The sequence below is a fragment of the Staurois parvus genome, unplaced genomic scaffold (assembly GCF_062004578.1).
Source record: "Staurois parvus isolate SC_StPar_1 unplaced genomic scaffold, SC_StPar_1.0 ptg000151l, whole genome shotgun sequence".
In the NCBI taxonomy this organism is placed as follows: Eukaryota; Metazoa; Chordata; class Amphibia; order Anura; family Ranidae; genus Staurois; species Staurois parvus.
The window spans coordinates 19,711,342-19,723,974 of record NW_028317947.1 but is presented as its reverse complement, the minus strand read 5'-3'; the positions used below and the strand labels follow the sequence as shown (position 1 = coordinate 19,723,974).

Genomic DNA, 12,633 nt, shown 5'->3' with positions numbered 1-12,633 from the left:
TAAGGCTGTTGACACAAAGAATCCTGCCTGTACATAGTTCTATATCCATCTATACGTGCACAATGTGTAGAAAGCAGAGCCTGTCCACAACATCATCATGGCTTTGCATTGCTTTCAGGGAAGGAGAGCAGCTCTGCCCAGCAACTGAAGAGTGAACAGAAGGGATTTCCTTGCAAACTGTCTTCTAGAGACGGAAAATAAGACTTGTCTGTACATGCAACGTGAGTCTGGATTTACTGGAGAGCGGCCCCACTCCACCCCCAGCCGCGGATTACTAGCAGCACGTTCAGCACCACACAGGGAGGACAGCTCCCACTATCTTCTCATTGATCTGCAGGCTGGCTCTGGTGGAGAAGCTGGGAGGGAGCAGCTTGCAGCTTCCACCAATTGCACCTGTGATCTCTGACCTCCTCGGGGACTTGGCTCCTTTTTATTTTTTTTAGCAGGAGGTCATACAGCCAGGGCTGGATTGAAGTTATCACTCTTAACAGTTGTGGCTGTTGACAACTCCTTTGGTGTGGGCACATGTTTAGTTTAGAGGTGGGGGGAGCACAGTTGGCAGGCTCTCTGCGCTGCTTGTGCCATCCCTGCAAATCCTTAATCCTTGCTTCATCGTGTGCTGGATACACAGGGCTATCTGGGTCCTGGCTGCAGAAGGGGTTAAATAAGAAGAAGAGAATGTCACTGCCATGAAGACAGGAGATGGGACATGTTTTATTTCCCTTTCCACTGCTCTGAGATCTGATCTTAGTCATAGCAGGGTGCCCTGCAGGAACTGGTAACTTTTGTGGGGCGCTGGAGGACAGGAGACTAAGAAGACCATTGCTGGAGGACAGGAGAATAGGAGACCATTGCTGGAGGACAGGAGAATAGGAGACCATTGCTGGAGGACAAGAGACTAAGAAGACCATTGCTGGAGGACAGGAGAAAAGGAAGACCATTGCTGGAGGACAGGAGACTAAGAAGACCATTGCTGGAGGACAGGAGAAAAGGAAGACAATTGCTGGAGGACAGGGGACTAAGAAGACCATTGCTGGAGGACAATAGAAAAGGAAGACCATTGCTGGAGGACAGGAGAATAGGGAGACCATTGCTGGAGGACAGGAGAATAAGAAGACCATTGCTGGAGGACAGGAGAATAGGGAAACCATTGCTGGAGGACAGGAGAATAAGAAGACCATTGCTGGAGGACAGGAGAATAAGAATACCATTGCTGGAGGACAGGAGACCATTCCAAGATGCCGGTGAGGAGGGGGCATGTGGCCCCCCAGAACACGTATCTGGACACAATCATCCGAAAGTTTGAAGGACAAAGTAAGTACCTTTATTATTACTTCTCACATCATTTTTTTTCTTGAAGGCATCAGGGGAAGCAGCTGTGAATAGTAACCAGGGAGTTTGTAGAAATGGAACTTTTAAAGCACCAAAATTCAAGAATATGTATTTAAAATATACGTTTTTATACAAAGATATATAAAGGCAAGAATCATAATATCCAAAGATTATTGCTACTCTGAACATATTAAGACTTGTTCATATGTATTTTAAATTCTTGTTTTTATATATCTTTGTATGTTTAGAGTAGCAATAGTCTTTGAACAATATGTCAGCTGTTGTATTTTAAATTCTTAGGTTTATGTATCTTTTGTATGTTTGGTGTAGTGATACTCTTGGGACAATATGTCAGCCATTATATTTTAAATTCTTGCCTACATTTATATTTTTTCATACAAATTCTTGAATATTGGTGCCTTGAAAGTCCCACTTGTACAAACTCTAAGGTTCTCTTTATGCATCAGGGATGTGGCACTATTGGCATTAAAAAACCCAAAAAAACTCTGGCTTGACTTATGTGCATAGTAACCAACCAGCTTCCAGTTTCTGCTTGTTCACTTAAGCTTTGAGAGTGTAAGGTAGAAGCTGATTGGTTGCCATGCACAGTTGCTCCAGTCTTAGTAAATTCCCCTCTTGTAGAAGTTCAGGGAAAGCATGCATCAGCTGATGGATTGTCATCCTCCAGAATTAACAGCGATATGAATGAGACTCCCAAGCATGCCTAAAATCAACAAGTAATTAGAGGAAGCGAAGATGTGCATAGTAAACACAACAGACAGACGCTGCACTATGCAAACAAGACAGCCAAAGATAAACATGAGAAGGGCACAGGCACAAGCTGTGTATGCTAGTCACATTTATCAGCTGTGAGATCAACGCAACATATGTCTTGAAATGGATTCAGCAGAGTCACCATTGTGATCATACATACCCTGCCCTAGTGATCTGTAATTAGTGCATAGATCTGAATGTCCAGGGAGATCACATTGTACTGTGACTATTCCCTGGTGCTGTTCTAGCATGTATTTCATATCTAGACAATGCTGCTTTTGGATCCTTGTAAGGCTACCAATGATGCTGTGCCAAGAATATCAAGAGTGTAACTGGTAAAATAGATACCTTATCTGTCCAGGCATTTGGCATAAACTGGGCTATAGCAATAGCTGTGCTAGAAGTGAGCAGAATGACTTTTTTAGGAGAGGTAGTTTACATAGATATCTTGTCATCAGCGTGTGTGTCTACATGAACTAGAAAGAAAAGTTATATTCAAGTAGCCAAATCCTATGATTAGAGGTCATAGTGCCTGCCCAAGAACAAACAAAGATAGTGATGCAGCTTACAGAAACTTAGATGTGGTGACTGTATTAGTTTTATTACTTCTTTTGCACTTATTGAACAGACCTTACAAAACACTTTTAATGATATACTTAACAGGCCCAATGGGAGCAAATGAGGGAAACGTATTATTAGAGTTGAAATACACTTTAAATAGCATATAATGACTTGGAGCTATTTAAAGCAGGGCATGCAAATGGGATATTCTCCCTAAACAGACATTACAGAACTGCAGAACATCAGTGAGTTGTTAGGCCCCAAACAAGCATTGTTTAATCTCAGCGTGTAAATTCTAGTCTATGGACTCATGCAGGGGTGGACTGACAACTCATGGGGCCCCCGGGCAATAGGGGATCATGGGGCCCCTGTGTCCTTGCCCAAACTCAAAAAAGCCTATGAAAAAGGTACCAGGGGCATCTCATGGGGCCCCCTACTGACCCCGGGCCCTCGGGCAGTGCCCGAGTTTCCAAATGGTCAGACCGCCCCTGGGCTCATGTACACTGCAGCTCCTTAACTGACGTTCAGGAGCTGTTCAGCATTTTTTTTCAGCAGCCCCTGAACAGGCAGTTGAGCTTACAGTTGTTTTTTTGAATGCACCAAACTTGCGTTCAGGAGTAGATGTTACTGGCATTTCAAACCTCAAACGCTTGTAAACGTGTATAAACGTGGTTAACTGCGTTTATAAGCGTTTGCGTTTATAAGCGTTTTTTAACTGTTCCATGTCCAGATGCTGTCCGGAGCCTTTTTTCATCATCAGAAATGCATGCAAAGTGTTTTTTCTATGTATTCAAATGGACCCGGTACACCAGTGCAGTCAGTTCCAGGTTTCGCATGAACAAAAAAATGGTAGAACGTGCCGCATTATGCTCATGATGGGATCCATAGTGAATACAACCAGAAAAGACAGGTAACCTCAACACATACTGCTCTCTCTGCTTCTGCTCTCTTTATCTCTCTCAAAATGTCTGAAATAGTTAATTCTTTTACTATGTTTCAGTGCATTCTGGGCATTTGGGAGGGTCTCCTGAGGTTATCTTTTAAAAACACTTCTAAAAGCAAACGCACATAAACGCGGTATGCAAACGCAGCTAAACTGATGTTTTTTAACCTACATTTTCCAGCAGTCAGTTTCCATCGTTCAAAAGAGTTTTCCAAACGCCTCGTGTACATGAGCCCTAAGACTTATGCACACTGCTGCTCCTATACGTGAGTTTAGGAGCTTTTGGCTTTTGTTTTGCCAAAGCCCCCGAACTCAACTCAATAAAAACCTATGTGTCTATGCACACATAGACTTTTATTAGAGTTTAGCAGCAGCATTTCGGGACAGTTAAAGGTCCCTCTCCTGAACGCAGAAGAATTGTGTTCAGGAGAGGAACATTTTGGCCAAAAAATGCAAACTGCAGCAAACACATGTGTAAACGTGCCTAAGCGCTAGCATTGGGGGTTTATTCATTTCAGTGTCAAGTACTCTGGCCAGTGAAATGAAAAAAAAAACGCCCAAGCGCTAAACACGGCTAGACGTGGTACTGCGTTTACAAGCGCTTTTGCCATGTTTAGCATTTTTCAGTGGCCAAGAGAGCTTGATGTCCAAGGGAGCTGAAATGTACATGTAGCCTTAAGAGCAGCAGCTTCACCAAGCTATTTCAAGGCTTTTAACAAACTTTGAGCAGCCTTGTTGAAGCCTTTAAAGCAATCTGCTGAACTATTCCTGGAGATTCCTATGGCAGTGTCGGCTGTAGCTTTAAAGAAGCTTCATGCAGTGTTGACCAGCTTCCTACTCAAGGTTTGGAGACAGAGCTGTAAACACCAAAGATGATAGCTTTAATAATAAATCCCATCTGTAAATTAAACAACATGGGGGGATTTAGTAAAACTGGAGAGTGCAAAATCTGGCACAGTTCTGCACAGAAGCCAATCAGCTTCCAGGTTTTATTGCTGAAACCAAATTAAACAAGCTGAAGTTAGAAGCTTATCCAGGTCCATCAGGTCAGGTCCATCAAAAAATATCAGTTTTAGGTGGATTAAGTTTTATGTATCCCTTGATTTTGAATTTCTCAAGTTTCCCTCTATGCAGTGCTTCTCTTTATTATGATGGGGGACAGAGCTGTTTAGTGAACAGAAAGAGAGAAAAAGAGAAAACTTTTGTCATAAAATATTTGTCTGATAGGTATGCAGGACTAATTTGTATGTATGTCCATGTATTTGCATTTTTTTATGTGACAGTCTTGCATGCTGCCACTGTTTTATCCTGGTCTGGTCAGTGCTTTACTCGGAGGGATGTTTGAAACTCATCATTACACTGATATATCTGCTTGTCTCAGGAAACTGATGGAGCTACATATTCATCTAGAAATGGGATCTTCATTCTATTTTAACATTACATGCTCAGTATATTGCACAGTGGCAGACTATAGAGTTCATTTTATTTGTTGTTTGACTGGCTAGTGTATTACCAAAGTATGTAGTCAAAGTTCATCCAAACGTGATCCTTGAATTTAGTTCTGGTAACTATGTCACTCTCTGGCTTTCTTGGTGACTTAAATTGGTTGTAAACCTCAGACATGACATATGAACAAAATATATCCCTCTTTAGTGTGTACGGGGCGGCACAGTGGCTTAGTAGTTAGCATGTCTGCCGTGCAGTAAATGGGTCATGAGTTCAATTCCCAACTCCTGCATGGAGTTTGCATGTTCTCCCTGTGCTTGCGTGGGTTTCCTCTGGGTAATCCAGTTTCCTCCCACACTCCAAAGACATGCTGGTAGGTTAACTGGCTCCTGTCTAAATTGTCCTAGTTTCATCCCTGGTCATGTGGGATCTCCTGCATGGTAAGGGTTGGGGAAAGACCTGGCAACCTACACTGTAAAATAATTGCTAAGAGAATTCATGGAAAAAGTCGCTTACGAGTGATGGTCCATGCAATCGCCAAGGGTCGGATACGACTGAATGGATGGATAGATAGAGATAGTGTGTACTTGTCTCTATTAAGAGCACTAAGTGTCATTTCTGTCTGTTGTTTCATTCCTCTGCTATCAGCATGAATCACTTCTGACAAGTTATCCTGACACCAAGAGAAAAATGGAGACAGCACATTGACAGCCTCAGCTCTGTTCCTGTGTGCTGTGTGGAGGGGGTAGTGGTGGTGTCTCTTCCCTCCAATCAGCTCTCAGAGCTTTTCTTACTGAGCTCTGACATGTGTAATTTCAGCTCTCAGCCCTTTTTCTGAACTCTCAGACAGCTTTATAAATTCAGCACTTTGAACGGAAGTAGAGAAGAGAAGACTGCAGACAGACAGGTACAACTTATGTAGGAGGATTTGTTTAAACTCTGTGTACCACCTGAGGCCAGTCACTTCACTTTAAAGCTGAACAAGATTTGTTTTTCTGTTCATCCAATCCTGAGATTTACAAAGCCCTACCACAAAGTACAGATCCGTCTGGCAAAGCAGCAGACCCTATTTTTCTCTGGTGCAGTTCAGTAACATTTAGGGCTCATCACACTTGTGTGGATATTGTCATTTGTTCTAGAAAAACGATTAAGAATAATGGTAAAAAAATCACCAGCATGGATGGTCCTTAGGCATTGATTTGTCTTTGTGGTTTCATGGAATAAAATTGCACAAATTGTGACATCATTGCTGTTTGTTCCTTTTGCAGATCTCCACAAGGGCACACAGAAAATGAATTGTTTTCTTTGTGCCCCTTTCATATTTAAACACCAGCCATTGGGTGAGCTGTGGTGTGGAAATCTGCAACATATCTGCATTTTTCTGTCCCACACTGCAGCTCACCCACAGCTGAGATGCACTGCATAGAAATGAATACAATGTCACACTCTGACATTTCAATTAATTAAAAGAAAAGTGCTTTGTGTTTTAAAAATGCAAGACACCGCCAGCCAGAATGGCAGCCAGAACCAGCAGTTCCCACACGATAAGATGCAGCGTTTTACCATGCAGGTGATGTGAACCGGTACTTACATGTCTTGTCCCTCATCCAGCCTGATTATCTCATGACGTTATCACTCTGTTCTCTCCTTCTATCAGCATGGTCTCTCTGTTGACACATGAGCAATACAGCACAATTGACTGGCTGTTAATTCTGCTTCTCCCAGTTTGAGCTTTTCTGTACAGGGGCTGCCAGCGGCTGATAGCAAGTCAAATTCAGATGCCTATTACTTGCATTACAAACTAAAGTGATTTAACTATGAATACAGGACTGCATTCATCTCAGATTTAAAATCTGTGTGTATTACATACACAGGCCTCTTATACTCTAAATACATAATGATTTATGATACATGAAATGAAAGGCTTTGAAATATGACAGGTTACCAAAACACAATTCAGATTATTCCTTTAGTTCAGAGTTGCAATGTAAAATATACTTTGCAGTCCTCTGAATTTAACAAAATATTTTAATATTGATCGTCAGTTAGTGCTATACCTGTCCAATCCAGCACCAGCCATTAACAAATCTTTCTTCGTATAGCTGCCTGTTCCTGAGTGTAAGACATTAGAAGGAATAGAGCATTTCACAGAGTTCACAGGTTGTAGATTTTATAGGAGCTGCTGTCAGTTATAACTGATTGTAATGTGCTCTTCTGCTTTGACACTTTATATAATGAGCTATACTTCAAAGTGTTATCACAGGATAGCACATTATAATCAGTTATAGATGGCAAGAGGGAGGCAAGGAGGATGGGACTTGGGAATTCCATCTAGCAGTGTGATCACAAACTCTTATAACCAGGGTAAAATAAAAAAATATGATGTCGTATAGATCAGCATTAGGTCCTTTCTGACATCTTGAAAATGGTAGCTTCCTGGCTATCTTCTTCTTCAGCACTTGAGTCATGGACCAATGGTCCCATATAAAGAAAAGTCAGGACTCCTGATCTGCATACTTGTTCTCATCTATACTCACTATATCAGAAGACTATCAGAGGGGCTGCTTGAGGTGAGGCTCAGTTATGCAAATACAGGTATATATGAACTCTAAAAGGTTCACCTGGTTATGACTGCATTCCATAAGCCTGAGCTCATTTGCATTGCCATAATGCATGAATATTCCTCTGCTTTTATTTCTGTAAATTAAAGCGGAGCTCCACCCAAAAGGGGAAGTTCTGCTTTAAGGCTTTGTCCCCTGCTCCCCATTAAGGATTGGCACCTTTGGTGAGCAGGTAGACAACGGGCACCCGAATTTGACAGGTATCTGCTCCCACTTCCACTGCGATCACCTAGGCGATTGGAAACGGAAGTTGTCCTCCCTCCCCGTAATCTTCTGGGACACATGACAAGTCTCAGATGGCTATGAGGCCATTCACAAACTGCAGCGCATGCGGAGTGGGCACCCAGCTGTGAAGCCACAAGTTGTCACAGCCAGGTGCCCACACTGAAGATGCCGGCGCCAGGGAGAGAAAACGGCCGGTGAAACCAGCCATGGTGAGGACACCGCTGGACCGAGGGACAGGTAAGTGTCTGTATTTTAAAAATCAACAGCTACAGTTTTTGTAGCTGCTGACTTCTATTTTTTTTTTTTTTTGCAGGTGGAACTCCACTTTTAGTCTGTACATGAACTGCCAGTTACACATGGTGATACCTATCTCATACTAATCTAAAACAAACAAATTAGTGCAGTGCCTTCCTAATAATAGACACCTCTTACAATCCTAATAACCTAAAAATTCATAAATGTACACAAATTGGGAAAAAAATCATATGGAAAATAGTGAATATATAAAGACTCACATATCTTGATATTTCTTTACTCTTTCACCACTTTATATCTTCATGAAGCATAAACCAGTGTTCCTCCACCAACACCCAGATTGTGTTCTCACCTGGAGCTTTTTGACCTCCCATTATACAATGCTTTGGTCACACCATGCTTGTGTCCTCTCAATGAGACTAAATAAAATGAGGATTGCCCTGGTAAAACTCCTTCTCCTGCAGCAGACTTTTATCTCCTCCTCCTCTTCCCAATAGTCCGTTAAAAAGACCGAATAGGCAGAAATAGTGCGTTATCGTTTATAACACTTTATTAAAATAAGATAAAAATGGCAGTCACAAGTTTTTGGTGCTAGATCGCAACAGATATAAACCACATAACAGCAGTACACTTTCCTCCGATATCCTTCCTCTGATCTCCCAGAGGAGATCGTGATGTCAGTTAGCCCCTCCCCTACGCGGTACACTTCAGGCCACGTGGCTTCCTCAGGGGGAATTAAGCAGTGTATAGCCACCTTTAGGTATATCTCCCAACATGTTCTCATCACCATTAGGCTCCATCTCAAACTGCATAAGCTATCTGCATAAGTGGATATCATGCTGTAATTGTATCGCATACTAGACACACCTATAGCTGTGGCGGTCATGTTGTTCAGGTCTCAGTTTACCCATGCAATTTTTTCAGCTACAGTGCCCGCCTCCCATTCAGTGTATACAAGCAACAAGTCTTAGCTGCATTCCAACACCCCTATCAATACTTTGATGAGAGTAGCAGAGTCAAACTCCAATACCCATTTCAGTCTAGGAGCCTTGTTAAATGGTCAAGCTTGCAAGCTGCAGCAATCATAAAAACAACCAGACATCCTGCCAGATCACCTCCCCCATGGTAAATACCTTAGCTGGAGTCTTTAGCAATACACATTGATTGCTGTCTCTCTTCCCTGGTAGAATGAATAACCTCAGTGTATTTCATAACTCATGAAGTAATCATCGGTACAGCCAGAATAAGGACATATTTACATCTATCAGTTAATTAGTAGCGGGAGTAGAACCAGCCCATTTCCTCTCCTAGGTAAACTAGACCTCCGAAACATGTCATATTCATATTATATTCAAAAGGTAATTGCAGGCTGGACAATAATATACAAGTTAGCAGACCGTAACATGTAGGTATTCAAAGATATTAATACCTATAAAAAACTGGATCTGTGGCCTGATCATAAACACAATGACATTCCTTGGTCAGATAAGTTCTATCAACAACCCCCTCAAAGACAAGGAAAAAGGAGCTGCCCTGCAGTTGACAGCTCTCATGTGCCATCAAAAAAAGAAGGATCTGTCAAGATTTATGAGAGCCACTGTACCATCTTGATCATTGATTGGATTTTGCTGAAACAGGACTTGATAATTATTTTCATTTTCCAACCCTTTTGTTTTGATGTTGCATTGTTGTCTCCTTGTTTCCTTTGTAATACCCTTTTTCTGTAAAAATATTATTTGCGCTGTCAGTCTGTTGGCACTTAGATTGTGGTCCCACAAGCTGGAAAATCTTTGTGCAGGGTGAGACTGAGATTGTCATTGTTATGTATCAGTGACAGCGTGGTATGAGGTTGACCAGTCATTTGTCACAAGTTGGTGAAAAGGGTAGAGGCCTGACTTACACATGCATGCTTCTGCCAAACCAAATTCAGACATTAAACTTTGTTTTTTTGTTGCCTGAGATAAAGCCAGGAACCAGAACATAAAGAACAAATTCACTATTTCCTTAATGGCTATCCCCACTTCCCTCCTATCTAGTATGCTCTAAAACAGGCCTCAGATGCAGCATGGACCCATTCCCCAGAGTCTGGTCCCTCACCACAGAACCATTTATATAATTTATTTAGTTGACTTGTCCTGCAATGTGTAGAGATTACCACAGGTTCCCTAGAGATGAATGTAATAGTTAGTTTTTCTATTTCTATCCAGAGAGATGAATGGAAAAACAGGAAGGGTAAGTCTGGGCACACACAGGCAATTATTTCTATAGAGATCAATGTCCATGTTCACCCTGTGATTAATTACTAGCAACTGCCTTACTTAGGGAACAATGTAATTTAACATGTGGTAGTGATTAATCACTAATAGTAGCACCATGGTCCTAATTTATTTGTGCAATCCAATACTACTATGTACTACTATGTATGACTGCACATGAACCGATCGCTAGGATGATGACCGGCCAGCTTTAGAGCCTGTGTCCATTTTTTTTTTTTTCTGTGTTCCTGTAGGCCAGAAAGTCACGGGGAATCTCTCCAAGGTGCAGAAGGACAAAAACACATAGCAAAGTGGGAAAGAGTTGGAAGCTCTGACAATGTCTGTGACTTCACTGCTGTCAGTTATAACTGATTGTAATGTGCTATTCTGCTTTGGCACTTTATATAATGAGCTATACTTCAAAGTGTTATCACAGGATAGCACATTATATTATAATCAGTTATAGATGGCAACAGGGAGGAAAGGAGGATGGGACTTAGGAATTCCATCTAGCAGTGTGATCACAAACTCTTATAACCAGAGTCAAATAAAAAAAAAATATGATGCCATATAGATCAGCAGTAGGTCCTTTCTGACATCTTGAAAATGTCAGCTTCCTGGCTATCTTCATCTTCAGTACTTGAGTCATGGACCAATGGGCCCAGATAAAGCAGGGTTCCTGATCTGCATACTTCTCATCTCATCTATACTCACATTATACTAAAAAAAAAACCAAACTATCAGAGGTGCTGCGTGAGGTAAGGCTGAGGTATCCAAATACAACAAAACGTTGTTTTGAATAAAGTGGAGAAGGGTAAGTCTGGGCACACACAGGTGATTATTTCTATAGAGATCAATGTGCATGTTCACCCAGTCATTAATTACTAGCAACTGCCTTACTTAGGGAACAATGTAATTTAATATGTGGTAGTGATTAATCACTAATAGTAGCACCATGGTCCTAATTTATTTGTGCAATCCAATACTACTATGTATGACTGCACATGAACCGATTGCTAGGATGATGACTGCCAAGCTTTAGAGCCTATGTCCGGTTTTTATTATTTTCTGTGTTCCTGTAGGGGAGATTTTCTCTCACCTTCTGTCAGGACAGGAAGTCGTGGGGAACCTCTCTGAGGTGCAGAAGGACAAAAACACGTGGCAAAGTGGGAAAAAGAAGTTCTGAAAATGTCTGTGACTTCTTGTTCTGTTGATGCCCACAGTACCTATTTCTTGTACAGGCACCACAGAGACAGGAGAGGAGGAAAAATCTTTCTAATAGGGTGAGGTCACAGACAGAAAAAAGGACTTGACAGAAATATTAACTCTTTCTCTAAGCTAACAAAATATAAATAAAAGATTGGCTGGAGTTACACTTTAATTAAATTTTTTTTTAAATTGTAAATAGCATAATGAACATTTTCCTCCTGTAGCCGCTGAATGCCAGCAGGGGAGAGAATAGAAGCCGGCTTTCAGGAGGAAAATGGAGAGGATCACTTCCTGTATATGACACCCCTCCTGTTAAATTGCAAAACAGAATATGACAGGGAGACTGCATGGGCATGACCCATGTGGCCCCTTATGCTACACCAGTGTTGGGGGGTGGTAAAGCCACATCTTATCTATGGGGCTTTATTGCCCCCCAAACTGCAAATGTAAATGAGCCCTTACTGTTCTGAGCCCCCTTTAAGGCTTCTTTCACACTGATGCACTGTGGTTTACCTGCACCACAGTGCTCCTGCAGCTTTCCTGCACATTAGCTGCACTGAGCTATAGACTTCTATTATATCTTGCAAGTGTGATGTACTTTCTGAAAGCGCACCAAAACTCTTGCATTCATGCGCTTCCCTGGTTTGAGGTCAAGGGACACGTCAGAGCGCTAAGATGGCCACATGTGACCTATGGGCCATAGGCTGTCACCCCCGCTCTAAGGTAATGGGTAGCCTTCAATAAGAAAGCTTGAAAGGGAAGCATGATCAAGTTCAACTTTTACAGTAAAACTTAAGCTTTGCATATTATTATTATTATACAGGATTTATATAGCGCCAACAGTTTGCTCAGCGCTTTACAATATAACGGGAGACAATACAGCAACAATACAGTTCAATACAAGAGGGATAGGAGGGCCCTAATCCTTGGAGCTTACAATCTACGAATAAATTAATCTCCTGTTATCTCTGGATCTGATCATTTTGCAATGTGGTTTCCACAGAAGGTCACT

At 41.7% G+C, this 12,633-nt stretch overlaps 1 protein-coding gene across 2 annotated transcripts in view; it reads left to right on the top strand.

Moving 5' to 3' along the window:
- The first annotated feature begins 437 nt into the window (after positions 1–437).
- Positions 438–12,633, top strand: part of KCNH6 (potassium voltage-gated channel subfamily H member 6) — a 247,120-nt gene continuing 234,924 nt past the window's right edge. For both annotated transcript variants that reach the window (XM_089674594.1, XM_089674593.1), the window contains exon 1: positions 438–1,314. In XM_089674594.1, the coding sequence (XP_089530720.1) occupies positions 1,239–1,314 (76 nt within the window). In that variant the 5' untranslated portion in view covers positions 438–1,238. The remainder of the gene's footprint in view (positions 1,315–12,633) is intronic.